The 13401-nt window shown below is 39.4% G+C and overlaps 2 protein-coding genes across 2 annotated transcripts; both read left to right on the top strand.

Annotated features, from left to right (window-relative positions):
• Nucleotides 1-5529: 5529 nt before the first annotated feature.
• Nucleotides 5530-8520, top strand: LOC121677806 (claudin-7-A-like). Its single transcript, XM_042056817.1, has 4 exons — nt 5530-5976; nt 6167-6331; nt 7236-7317; nt 7521-8520. The coding sequence occupies exons 1-4, from the start codon at nt 5751-5753 to the stop codon at nt 7681-7683; spliced, it is 636 nt and encodes a 211-aa protein (XP_041912751.1). The 5' UTR covers nt 5530-5750; the 3' UTR covers nt 7684-8520.
• A 1197-nt stretch (nt 8521-9717) lies between these two features.
• Nucleotides 9718-13093, top strand: LOC121677741 (claudin-7-A-like). The gene is made up of 4 exons (XM_042056667.1): nt 9718-10175; nt 10766-10930; nt 11400-11481; nt 11657-13093. Exons 1-4 carry the CDS (start codon nt 9953-9955, stop codon nt 11814-11816), a joined length of 630 nt encoding a protein of 209 aa, XP_041912601.1. The 5' UTR covers nt 9718-9952; the 3' UTR covers nt 11817-13093.
• The last annotated feature ends 308 nt before the right edge of the window (nt 13094-13401 follow it).

Raw genomic sequence — 13401 nt, 5'->3', positions numbered from 1 at the left:
CGCTATTCAGAAAAGATAGGCCCACCAAACATATCCAAGTTCTACAGCCTTTGAAATTTTACAGTATATGTAAACTTGCAGCATGTTCACATACCCTATACATATTCTTCATCACACTAGTGAGATATCTTCCTATTTTCTGAACATAATCCCATTTAATGAATTTTTACAAAGTAATGTTCATATGATAGAATCGTGGCCTTGCAATATAAAAACCCTAAATATAATCAATCTAGTGAAGGAAATGTATGCATTTTCTTTTTCCTGTTTCCTAATACAGGTAAGGCACATCTATGGAAGTCCTTGTGTTGTGTAAGAAATTACATTTATTGTCCATGTTAAGTATGGCAGACAGATAAGATTAGCCTAGGCTACTAATTAAACAATCTACTACATTTGCCAAGAAAGTTTGTAGAAAAGGTTCTTGTTGCTTACCTGTGAGTGTGCAAGGTTGCAGGTACAGGCATAGGCATACTGAGACCTGGAGCTTCAAACACTTGTTTCACGTGTTGAAACATGGAATAACTACACACACCCACCTCTCCGTCGTTCAGAATAGCATAGACCTTCCTACCCACCCTTTGAAAACAAGGAAAAAACGAAAAGAAATGCATTGTGAAAGTATACCTGCTGGAGCTTTCCAGGTGTGGCAGCTAACGTCTACCGACGCGTACACACTGTTCTGTGGAGCGTTTCTGCTTTTGGTTGCTTTTAATTCGTGCGATTGACTTTTTTTCCCCCAAGTTTTTTTAACCACTTGCTGGAGGCACATCTTCAGGAAAAACCGGTAGAGAGGGTCAGCAGGGTGTGTCGCGGTGTAGCCTGCGCTGGCATGGCATGAGCGTGTGAATCAACATCGACAGGTTGCAATAGTGCACTAGCAATGTCGTGCCTGCCAGTAATAGTGTTACTGCACACTAGACAAGACACCCGTTTTGTTTTGGTCATGCTTATTCGGTTGAGTGCCTTAATATGTTGAATTAAAGCAACAATTTGGGAGGCCTGTTTGACTACATCATGACTGTTCCTCTACTGTCCACAGTCGATCTACAGAATACAATAACAGATCTAAAGTTATTATTAACAACTGTTTTAGGCTAGGCCTACTTATTACGTTATACAGGCCTAATGTTCGCCAAGCTTTTCGCAGAAATTAGGCCTACATGTTAAACACTAAGCTAAGCTTCGCGTCTTAGCTTCATTTGCTTTACATTGGAAGAGAGAGAAGGCCTACATTTTACTCTTTTAACATCATTGCATGGTTTGCTTCTTTAACTCTTCTTTAACTCTATATGTAGAAATAAACGAACAAACCCAGACTCATCTCTCTTTCCCTCCCTGTCAAACACACCTGTGTGCTTGTTGGTTTGATAAAGCCACAGCATTCCCAGCGCGCGGCGTGAATCAGCAGGCAGTTTGGCCCTGAGCTCTCTTCCCCGCGTAGGAATGACATCGGACTGGTTTGTGATTAGCTGTCTCAGAGCATTTGCTACCCTCCAACCATGCGCAGCGCCAAAATGTAAGGTGTTGAACTGTAAAAAATGCAACGCGTTCTGAAGATTACCTGTCATTTTGGTTGATATGGTTATTTTTATGGTTCCCTCACACGCAGCTAAGATGAGACGATAGTGAATATATCAATAGACTCAGTATTAAATGCTGTAGGCTATTCACTTGCAATTCACATCTTCAACAATAGCCTATAAACTGTCTTTACGCTACATGTGTTTGCCATGTGGGGAAACAAGCAACCCCATGAATGGAGAAAAGGAAATCGCAACTAAGGTTCGAGCACCTGACATGCACGCATAATATAGGCTACACACGTCGTTTCAGCTTAACATGAAGTGTCAAGGTGTTACTGTGCGACAGTGTTTCATTTTTCATCCACTAGATGGGAGGCAAGGACAGAACAGAACCAGCAGTGTAACCGTACAGTATAGTAGGCCTACACTAAACAGAAATAAATTCTACCCACAGCGTTCATCCATATTATCCAGTCATCAGGAATATGGGACTGAAAATGCATCCTTTTGGAACTTTTGGAGACGATAATAACGCACTCTCTCACTCGTTTGTGACTGCGACCGTTATATTCAAAAAGCAACAATATTTTAGTAGTGTATTGTGATCATCATTTTCACTCAGAATCAGTGTTTTATATCCTTATGCCCCCCCCCCCCATTTGCATGAATTACTCTATTCCTGTAGCCTATAAACGAAAGCATCAAAGGAAGTATTAACAAATACAACCAACAAATACAAATGTTGAAAATGAAAATTTGGACTATTTCATGGAAAATATATGTTCATTTTGAATTTCATGCCAGCAACATGTTTCAAAAAAAGTTGGGACGGGAGCATGTTTACCACTGTACTGCTTCACCTCTTCATTTAACAAAATTCTGTAAATGTTTAGGAACTGAGGAGACTATTTGCTAGAGTATTGAGAATGAAATGTTGTCCCATTACTGCCCAATACACGATTTCAGTTGCTCAACAGTATGGGGTATTCTTAGTCATGTTTTTCATTCCATTATGCACCTAATTTGACAAATCTGGACTGCAGACAGGCCATTTTAGCACAAGGACTCTTCCTCTATGGATAAATACTATTTAAATATGTGCAGAATTTATTTTGCCATTGTTTTCCTGAAATATTCAAGGTCTTCCCTGGAATAGATATTGCCTGGATGGCAGTATATGTTGCTCAAAACCTGTATACACCTTTCAGAATTGATTGTGCTTTGCCAAATGTGCAAGATGCCCATGCTGTAGGCGCTAAGGCGCAAATGTCATTTTCAACATTTGATATGCTGCCTGTGTCCTTTTTGCAAGTAAATATGAGTTTAAGAGATTTGCAGATTATTACATTCTGTTTTTATTCACATTTTACACAACGTCCCAACTTTTTCTGTTTTGGGGTTGTATAAGAAATCCTGCCTATTTTCTTGACAACTATTTGGAGTGGGTTAATTTTCAAGACATGGTTGTAGCCTATTGAGGATTTTGTTGTTCTCATAAGTAGGCTAACATTTTAGTCACTTATGTGATTCATATTGTGTCACAGAGTTCAGAAAGTCACGTACTGAAGGAATTATCTATCTTCTGTTTTTTTTTTTTATTGCATTGATTTTGTGTGTGCGTGTGCATGACTTGTGTGTGTGTGTGTGTGTGTGTGTGTGTGTGTTTGTACGCATGTTTAGGCTGCCTGATATCACCCCAGCAATGAAATGTATTGTTTAATTCTCAGTAGAGAGCAAAGTGGAAGTGTTTTTGGCCAAACATCTGTTTACAGTCTTGTTTTACTTGGGTTGATTACCTTCATCTTCTTCTGAAATTCAGTCAGCACCTCTGTGTCACATTCTTTCCTGCTATTGTGTGCACAGCTAGCTCATTTATGGCTGGCCATAGCTGAGGAAAATGTGACCTTAATCAGTGTGGACCTGCAGCAAGTGTTGGGTTGTGTCCAAAGCCACCTCCAAGCTGCTGAGTTGTGGCGGGAAAGCTTCACATGCCTCTGAATGGAACATGGGAGGGGAGGGGGGAGGGGGGTGGGGGGGGGGCGAAGGCGAAGGCATCTCAAACCTTATGGTAACTCTGGCCAATTCCAGGAATGCCTGCCTGGTCTGGAGCATATCAGGTCTACTGGGAATGCTGAAATTGAAACTGGGAGTTGAAGGGGTATATTTTCCTGAGAAGTAGGACAAAGAAAATGCCTTTTAGTTCTGCAGGATTGTAAAATATTATCAATCAATATCATCACTAAAAAAAAAAGGTAATGTGTCCAGGGTATCCGGTTTTCCTGTTACCAATCGTTTAAAAATCTCGGACTTATTTTGGTCTTAGGGTTAAAAATCTATTGAGATGATGGATTTGTTGTCTTGAATATCACAATAATGTGCCTTTTTTCTCTGTTTTTGAGTTCCTGTTTTCCCAGGCTATTTTTACCGCTGTGTGATGTGCCATTGCATCAGTGGCTTATGTCAGTCATCTTGGGCACCAATGCAAGATATTTCATAATAAATCTGCTCGTTTTGTCTCTAAGTTTGGGTGTGGGCTTCAACTATTTTACATCTAGTATGATAACGCTAAAACTAAAGTAAAAACTAATTTTGGTACTATAATGGCAAATATGGATTATGAAAATTGTTACATTAAACATTACAGATAAACCATAAATGTTTGTGAATCAAGAAAAGACCAACAGAAACTAAATAGTTGTCAATAGTATGTGTACATAAAAACCAACCTGAGGGACCTTCATTGTGTAGGGCCCATTCATCTGCCATGGGCCCCTTGTCACTTTGGGCCCAATGGTGCATTCATGACCACCCGGAGTGGGAGAATTCTATAGTTTAGGGGGGGTACGTCACACCTGAACTGGGAACTTTGGGCTTTAAAGTGGGAGCTTTGCGAAAGCCCCCAGGAGAATGTTTTGACGTCACTCAACATAGTGAAAGATAAAAAATGGACTTGTTCCATGCCCAAATCAGTAATTTCCTTCTTTGTTTATGTTCACTCATACTCATAAGCGCAGGTGATTGTGATATTGAACAGTACTTCCCAGAGTACCTTTGAGTAACTATGTGATGTTAGCCTTCTGGCTACCTATATGAACATTAGCAACATAGCCCGTTTGTTATTGTCAAGTGAACGCTCTCAGTTCGGAAGTAGGCCTAGTTCCAAAGTGGGGACCTTCCCACTTCCCAGCCACATAAACGTACAAGACCAGCTGCTGCACAGCTTATGTCAGCACTTAGTTGCAGCCCACGCAATGTTATACTCCTGTTGAACTTAACGAGTCACTGTCATCACCCCTATTTCTACATCCTGAACAATGGACACATACCTCTGACATAAACTAAAATCACCAGTGACTAAACTCTAAGTTCGTCTAAAAATTACATGCCAGAAAGCATGTCCCCAAACAAGATGAATCAGAGTTAGATCTGTTATTGATCTCAATATCTTGTCTATTTTCAATTAGCTATGTCTCTGGTAGTGTCAAACAGACAATGTTAGAGGTACAAGGTACACTGCAATGCAGGCTGGTAAAAATCTTATATTGGAGTTGTTTTTGAATTATCACATGTTGTTGCTACCAGAACAGGGGGCATCTCTATATCTTTAGGAATCCCTTAAATATATAGGCCTAATATATATAAATAGCCTAGGGTAGGCCTGCTGGATCAGGGGCGCCAGTCGGGGCCCAGAATTATTGTCTATAGCAGTGCCACTGTACTGGATGTTCTGGCTCACAATACAAACACACAGCGGACACTCATACACATCTGAACTCAATTGAGAGTACAGAACGGACACGTTTTCAGCTGTTATTTTTTTTTTAATTCAGGTGAATATTTAGATTACTAGAATACTAGAATAGGTAGTAGGTTATGCACAAAAAAAAAACACTGCAGCAACATCAACGAAAAAAACTCCTGTTCCGAGAAGTAGGCTTACGACGGTGTGTGGGAGTGTCAGTTCTGCCTCTTCAGTCTGACAGCTGCTTCAGTTTGTGAGATGACGGCAGACTATAAAAAGGGACCAATATCTTTGTCAAAGTTAACGGTATTGTCTCTTGGGGAGAAGTGCGCTTTGAACCTGTTTCTGTCGACTGTCTCCTCTGGATGTATGCGCAAATAGCGGGAATTTACACAGATTTACGTTTCGGAGACCCACACATTCATTTCTTACTACCTCTTTAGCCTATTTAATTCCAGTAACCCTTAATCCTCGGATCTGCGATGGCAAATGGATGTGTCCAAGTCTTCGCTTGCATTTTAGCGTCCGTAGGACTTGTCTGTCTGATTACATCAACGTGTGTGAATGAATGGAAAACCAACGGATACACAAACGAGGGGGTGAACTCGTTCAAGGAGTACGTCGGGCTCTGGATGAAGTGCTCAGTGCATGTGACTCAACTCGAATGCACTGTGTTCGACTCACTTGAGTCAGTTCTCTACCAACGTGGTAAGTCATCCACCACGCTCTCAAGACTGCTGCATTGGACATATTATGTGAGGGCAGCCTTTTTTTTTTTTTTTTTATTCTCTATGCCATATGCCCTGTCTGATTTGATTTCCTCTGACAAAATATTACCTCTCTGCTAGTCGTGTATATCACGTTCACCTTTAGCCTTCTGTGTCTTTGAACTCTGCAGGGGAGATCCAGTGGACCAGGGCCATGATGATCATCAGCATCATTCTGTCAGTGTGTGGGTTAACTGTGGCCGTGTTGGGCATGAAGTTCACACTGTGCCTAGATGTAGATAAGCAGGTGAAAAACAAGGTGGCGTTCGTTGGAGGGATCCTTCTCATTTTGTCAGGTAGCTTGATGCCTTACTGTACATTGTATCACATCTGTGATGTGCCATTTAGTAGGTTCTCTCAAAGCTTTACAATAGCAATAGGCTACCTTGATCCTGGGACAACTGAAATGTGTCTTGTTTAATAGTTTCAAGCCAAACAATAGAGAGAAATCCTAAAAGCTTCTCTTAACACACTAACAGCGAATGTGCATTGAGCGTATGTGCATCTTAATTTTTGCAGCTCAGGTGGTACACTAGAGTGTTGATGAGATGATCCATCCATGAAATAGCATGACACAAATGTCAGATATATGTTCAGTGCCCCTATGGTTCTATTAATACAGTGGTTCTCAAAGTGTGGGGCGGGCCCCACTATTGGGGAATAGAGACATGACCGGTGGGGCGCGATGAACAGGAGGACATTTGTATTTTGTTATACATTATCTTTAATAATGCCTTTCTTTTTTGACAATGAAGATCATATATTTAAAACAAAATAGCCACACACAAACATTGGAGTCATAAACAGACTGACAAATGAACTAAAATAACATCTGATCCAGCAGACGGAGAGGGGAAATGTAACGTGGTACCAAAATGCAAAAAACACTTTAACGTCACCATTTTTCCAGGTTGATCAGGAGTCAGGTGGGGCTTGAAAATTCCCCACCTCCAAAGTTAGGGATGACAGACAAAGTTTGAGAACCACTGCATTAATATCACTCTAGATATCATTAGTGGTGTTGATTCGTTTATCTGAATCTCTCAATCTGTGGCATCGCCACAGAACATTACAGGTCTTTGGCATTTTTATTTGCTTTTGTTGAAAGTGACAGAGATGGCGCCATCTCTACACACTACAGGTGGCGCCATCACACTATAATCAAGACGTCAATACATTCTTTTCTCTGCTCTGTTACAGGGGTTTGTGCATTGGGAATAGTGTCTTGGTATGCCAATGGTGTGATTACAAATTTCCATAATCCTAAACCAGAAGAAAAAAGGTAAAAAATCAATTGAATTTTGATTCATGTGAATGCCTATTTTAACTGTCAGTGTAGTATCTACCATTATACTCCACAGTAGCATCAATGTGATGTTGTATACTTTTTTCCATATTCTGGCAGACTTGTACATATCTGAGTGAAGGACTGAGGTAAATGTTTGGGTCACTGAGTGCCACACTGAGTGTGTTGTTCTTCCACAGGTACACCCTGGGCAAGTGCCTGTTTTTGGGTTGGGGAGGAGCTCTCCTGTCCTTCATAGGAGGGGCGCTTCTGGCCTGCTGTAGTTTGTCACGTTCCGCTTCACGCAGAAGCTACGCATCGCCACCTCCAGTCCCGATGACCTCTGAAAAAGACTATGTGTAGGAATCCCACAGAACATCCCACGGGACGAGCTTGGTGCCATTCACGGTGCTCCTTTACAGCCAGACCACAACACGGTACTCTCTCAGCTGATGGTGGATTTGTTGTCACGTGTCAAATACAACCACTGACATTCTCCATACACTAACCAACATTGAGGCTTACAGACATTAGCCTCAGTAAAACAGTATTTAATGATAATGATCAACCTGTAACAAATGAAGGATACTTTTATTAAAATGTTGCAGCTGTCAGCGAACCATGTTGTCAAATGGAATAATATTTGTCTATTAATTTGCTTATCGTGTTTTTCTTTTTTTAATAATCAGTGTACTTGGAGTGGTAATTTTACTCAATGATTACCTTCAGGTTATCTTTGCTAATTAACTTACATGTGTGCCTGTTATGAAGAATTCGAAATAATGTGTTGGTTTGCAGATGTTAGTTTATTTTGAAAAAAATTCTGCGGGTATTTTTTACTTATTTATTTAGGAAATAGACAAGGAATGAAATGTAGATGTAGATGTCTTTTTGTTATTTAGAGCACTGCTGCAAATGATATAAGTGCCTCAAAAAGTCATTGTCTTTGTTGTCATTGTCCTTGTTTCAAATGTTTTAGTAATTTAGTATTTACAGTAGGAGGAACATAACTTGATCTATGGACATATAGTTAGTGTGTCCCTTTCTCTGAAGAAAAAACGTATATTTAAATTATGATGATGTACAATACTACTATTTTTGTATTAGTCTTGTGCAGAGCCGGACAGTAACGGAGTACATTTACTTGAGTACAGTACTTGAGTACAATTTTGAGGGATCTGTACTTTACTCGAGTATCATTTTTGGGGAGTACTCATGACAAGTACATTTGAGAGGCAAATATTGTACTCTTTACTCCACTACATTTCTGTCCATAACCGTGAGTACCCGTTACTTCTTATACAAAAAAAGGAAAAAAGAAAAATCTCGGAAACCCTCAATTTGTTGTTTCCCTCTCAAACGTGATTGGATTGTGCAGGCGCCACTGATTGGGACAGCCATCAGCAATCACCTTCAGTTTTCCGCCAAAGTCAACTCCATGTATTAGAAATACTGCCCATCCCTGGCAACATAAAAATAGGAAAGTGACTTGATTTTACTTTCAATTCCTTTTACATTCTCCAAGGTATTAACATTAACATTTTTCATAACTCCATGTAGGACGTTTCTGTACATAAATGTAAGCACTGTGGCAGTATTGCAATATTTAGAAAATGTAGGCTACTCTTGTACTCTTGATACTCAAGTACTTTTAAAAACAAGTACTTCAGTAGAACAAGTAGACATCTGACTGTTGTACTTTTACTTATACTTGAGTAAAATTTAGCAAAGGGTATCTGTACTTTTACTCAAGTAATGAAGCTGTGTACTCTGTCCGCCTCTGGTCTTATGTTTTTTATATGTAGCTAGTTGTGGAAGGAGTGAGAGTGTTGTGTCCTTTGCCATGTCTATTTTTACTATGTCTGTGTGATTAATTTATGCTTTTAATTACTAAATCATAAATGTAATATACATCATCATACTGTATTAAAACATTTGCTTTGTAGCTCAAGAATGATGTGTGTGTTTATTAAACAATTACAGATTGCAGCTTTGTTTTTTTTTTCATCAGTAAATTTATGAAAATAGAAAAACACGAGTTCCTGATACATTCGCATAACACATTAATAGGCTATTGTACATGGACTATGCCAGATGGTGCAGAGTAGGCTATAAATGATCCATGTTGCCAAACATGTCTTTTATCAGAATTGATGTGGTTATTGTAACCTAACTCTATGCCGTCGTGAATATCTCGTATCTATCGTAGACTAAACTGAGTTACGAATAGCCTACTAGGCTACAAATGATATTTGAAATGCGAATGGTGGTACTAAAATACTGCAGCAACAGATTCACGAGAAAAACTGCTATTTCAAGAACTGTGACGGTGGGCGTGTGGTAGTGCCAGTTCTGCCCCCTCAGTTGTGTGGCTGTTTTTCGGATGGCACACAGCTGTTGGAGTTAGTACGTTGACAGCAAGCTACAGAACGGGACCAGAAGCTTGGTGAAAGTTAACGGTTCTCTGGCGAAAAGTGCGCTTCAAACCTGGTTCTGTAGTCTGTTTCCTCTGGCGTTATTTTGCGGAAATTAACAACACAGATTTACGTTTTGCAGGCCTGCACTTGCCCTTGGGTTTGTGGTTCTTATTATCTTTATTTAATTACAATAACGTGAAACCCTCGGATCTGCCATGGCAAATGGATGTGTCCAAGTTTTCGGTTTCTTTTTAGCCTCTGTGGGACTTATCTGTCTGATTACATCCACTTCTGTGAACGAATGGAAAACCTACAGTCACTCACACGAGGGGATGTTTAAGTCGTTGATGATCAACGTCGGGCTCTGGATGGAGTGCTCAGTGCCCAGCACCGGCAAATGGGAATGCTCTACGTTCGACTCAGTTCTCCACCTATCGAGTAAGTCATCTACCCCGCTGCCTAGCCTACTGTAGGCTATTGGAGATAGTGAGAAGGACCCCCCCCCCCTCTCTCTCTCTTGGTCTTTTTTAATATTCACTATTTCATACCATATCCTGTCTGATTCTCCCCGGTAGAATTTACACAGTTACACTTCCCAAACATCAGTACAGTGCCATGTGGGTCATGGGGTATATTTCGCGTCTCCATGATAGATTTAGTTAGAAAAAATCTTTATGTAATCAACAATTATGCTAATTACAACAACCTTTCACCAATAACAATGCTTTATAATTATTTTAGACCCAATTTATCATAACTTAAATTTAACTAAAAGACTTAGTTGACAGATTTTTCTGTTATCTACATCATTTTTTCAAATAAATACTTCATGTCTTACAAGTTTAAGCTCAGCAAATACTTGTCATGTTAACTTTGAAGTCTGTTCTATGACTATAAAAAAGTTTAATGATAAAAACTCATTCCATTCTTTTTGTTTTCTCTCTACACTTGAAATGTACCCGAATTATAGAATGACCCATCTGTATATCACTTCAACCTTTAGCTTTCTGTGTCTTTGACTCATGCAGCGGAGGTCCAGTGGACCAGGGCCATGATGATCATCAGCATCATATTGTCAGTGTGTGGGTTGGCTGTGGCCGTGTTGGGCATGAAGTGCACAATGTGCGTAGATGATGACAACCGGATGAAAAACAAGGTGGCGTTCATTGGAGGGATCCTTCTCATTTTGTCAGGTAGCTTGATGCCTTACTGTACATGTCATCACATTTGTGATTAGCCACTTAGTAGGTTCTCTCATAGGACTGCTACAGCAATACCTTGATCCTGGGACAACTGAAACTGTGTGTCTTAGACAGCTTCAAGCCAAACAATAGAGCATCTTTTTAAAAATCCTTTGTAAAAGCTTGTCTTTCCACCCAGCAGCGAATGTGAATTGAGCCTATCTGTGCATATTAATTTTCCAGCTCACTATCCAAGTAGGTGGTACACATTAGTGTTGGTGAGATAATCCTTCTATGACATATCTTTCAGCATCTTTCAGTGACCCCATGGTTCCATTAATATCACTCACAGAACCACAGAACATTGAAGGTCTTAGGCATTGTTATGTGCTTTTGTTGAAAGTGACAGAGAGAACAACAGTTGCGTCATCACTACAATCAACACCTGTCAGGATACATTCTTTTCTCTGCTCTGTTGCAGGGGTCTGTGCCTTAGGAGTAGTGTCTTGGTATGCCCACGATGTGATCACAGGCTTCCATCATGCTAGAGAAGGTCACCTCAGGTAGGCTAAAAAACTATTGAATTTTGATTGATGTGAATGCCTGTTATTAACTATCAGGTTAGTATCTACCATAAAAACGTATACAGCATCAATGTGTTGTATACTTTTTTCCATATTCTTGCAGACTTACATATCTGAGTGAAGGATTGTGATAAATGTTTTTGTTCTTCCACAGGTACTCCCTGGGCACATGCCTGTTTTTGGGTTGGGGTGGAGCTTTCCTGTCCATCTTGGGAGGGGTGCTCCTGGCCTGCTGTAGTTTGTCTCGTTCCTCCTCACGTAGAAGCTACATATCGTCTGCTGCCCAGATGACTCCTGGAAAGGACTATGTGTAGGAATCCCATGGAACATCCCATGGGACGAGCTTGGTGCCATTCCCCTGTCACTGTGCAGGAGCTCTGCGCAGGCAGACCACAACATGGTACTATTAACAGTTTCTCAGCTGGTGGTGGGTTTTTTGTCACATGTATGAAATACAACCACTGAGAATCTTCATAAACCAACGACGAGGCTTAGAGACAACTATGAAATTAAAATGCTGCAGCTGTCAGCTTAACTATGTTTTCAATAATATTTGTCTATTAATTTGCTTATTTTATTGTGTTTTTCTTTTTTAAGAATCAGTATAGGCCTACTTGGGGTGGTAATTTTGCAATACTCAATTATTACCTTCATATGCGTCTTTCCTTATTAACTTACATGTGTAGTTATGAAGAATTCAAATGATCAGTCGATGTGTTTGTTTGCTGATTTTTTATGTATTAGCCTACAGAGCCCTGAGGTGTCATCGCAAGATATTTTTGTATATTGAGAAAATGTGCACTCATTTTTACTAAATTTTGCACTCATTTTACTAAATTTTGCGCTCATTTTACTAGACTGTGTGTGTGTGCACAATTTAGTATATTGTTTGTCCATTTTACTACTTACTTAAGTACTACTACTTACTTAAGTGTGCTCGTTTTATTAAATTGTGCGGTCATTTTACAAAAACTAAAATGAGAGCACAATTTAGTCAAAGGAGCACACTAGTAAAATGTGCACACAATTTACTCAATTGAGAGCACAATCTTGAGAGCACGATTAGGCTAAGTAAAATTAGCACACAATTGAGTAAAAGGAGCTACTTGTTTCTAGATAACTTTTGTTATCTAGAGAAATGCAACTAATATAAATGTAATATAATAATAAATGTCATTGTCTTGTCCTTGTTTCAAATGATTTGGTCATTTAGTATTTGAGTGCCATGGAGAAAGTGAACAAAGCATTTCACTACATATAGTGACCAATACATTTGAATTGAATTGAATTTACAGAGAAACATAACTCGATCTATGGACATAGATCAAAACACCCATCAGTTGTATGTGACCATGGTCGTAGTATGCCTGTAAATTATGATGATGATGTACATACTGTAATTCTACTGTTTTTGTATTAGTCTCTTTTTATAAGTAGCCAGTTCTGGATGACATGCATGTTGTGTCCTTTGTTTCGCCTATTTTTGCTATGTCTGATGTGTTACAGTACATTCCTTTCATGCTTTTAATTACTAAATCATAAATGTAATGTACATCATCATACTGTATTAAAATATTTGCATTGTAGCTAATTCAAGAATAATGTTTGTGTTTATTAAATAGATTTCAGCTTTGTTTTTTTCATCAGTAAAGTGACCCTTAAAGGTGTAGGTTTTTGAACATTCTAAGTTCCGCAACAATTGAAGGTTCTAAAATTCTATGTTGAATTCAATGAACCCAGATATTCTTTAGAACATTCATTTCCCAACATTCCCGTCACACCGGTGTGACGGTACTCCTTTAAGGGTTAACATAGAAAGTCAGGAGTTCCTGATACATTCACATAATACATTTAAACTTTTAAACACTCCAGATGGTAGAGTGCTTAACATGATCAGTG

This window comes from Alosa sapidissima, chromosome 12, assembly GCF_018492685.1.
Source record: "Alosa sapidissima isolate fAloSap1 chromosome 12, fAloSap1.pri, whole genome shotgun sequence".
Classification (NCBI taxonomy): domain Eukaryota; kingdom Metazoa; phylum Chordata; class Actinopteri; order Clupeiformes; family Clupeidae; genus Alosa; species Alosa sapidissima.
Note: the sequence above shows the minus strand (reverse complement) of the source record. Positions and strands in the feature narration are given on the sequence as shown.

What these genes read in the sequence shown, in the direction of transcription:
- LOC121677741 (XM_042056667.1), top strand. Translation starts at nt 9,953, where the DNA reads ATGGCAAATGGATGTGTCCAAGTTTTCGGTTTCTTTTTAGCCTCTGTG. An exon ending in GATCCTTCTCATTTTGTCAG is followed by an intron (nt 10,931 to 11,399) that starts GTAGCTTGATGC and finishes GCTCTGTTGCAG; the next exon opens with GGGTCTGTGCCTTAGGAGTA. An exon ending in GCTAGAGAAGGTCACCTCAG is followed by an intron (nt 11,482 to 11,656) that starts GTAGGCTAAAAA and finishes GTTCTTCCACAG; the next exon opens with GTACTCCCTGGGCACATGCC.
- LOC121677806 (XM_042056817.1), top strand. Translation starts at nt 5,751, where the DNA reads ATGGCAAATGGATGTGTCCAAGTCTTCGCTTGCATTTTAGCGTCCGTA. An exon ending in GTCAGTTCTCTACCAACGTG is followed by an intron (nt 5,977 to 6,166) that starts GTAAGTCATCCA and finishes TGAACTCTGCAG; the next exon opens with GGGAGATCCAGTGGACCAGG. An exon ending in GATCCTTCTCATTTTGTCAG is followed by an intron (nt 6,332 to 7,235) that starts GTAGCTTGATGC and finishes GCTCTGTTACAG; the next exon opens with GGGTTTGTGCATTGGGAATA.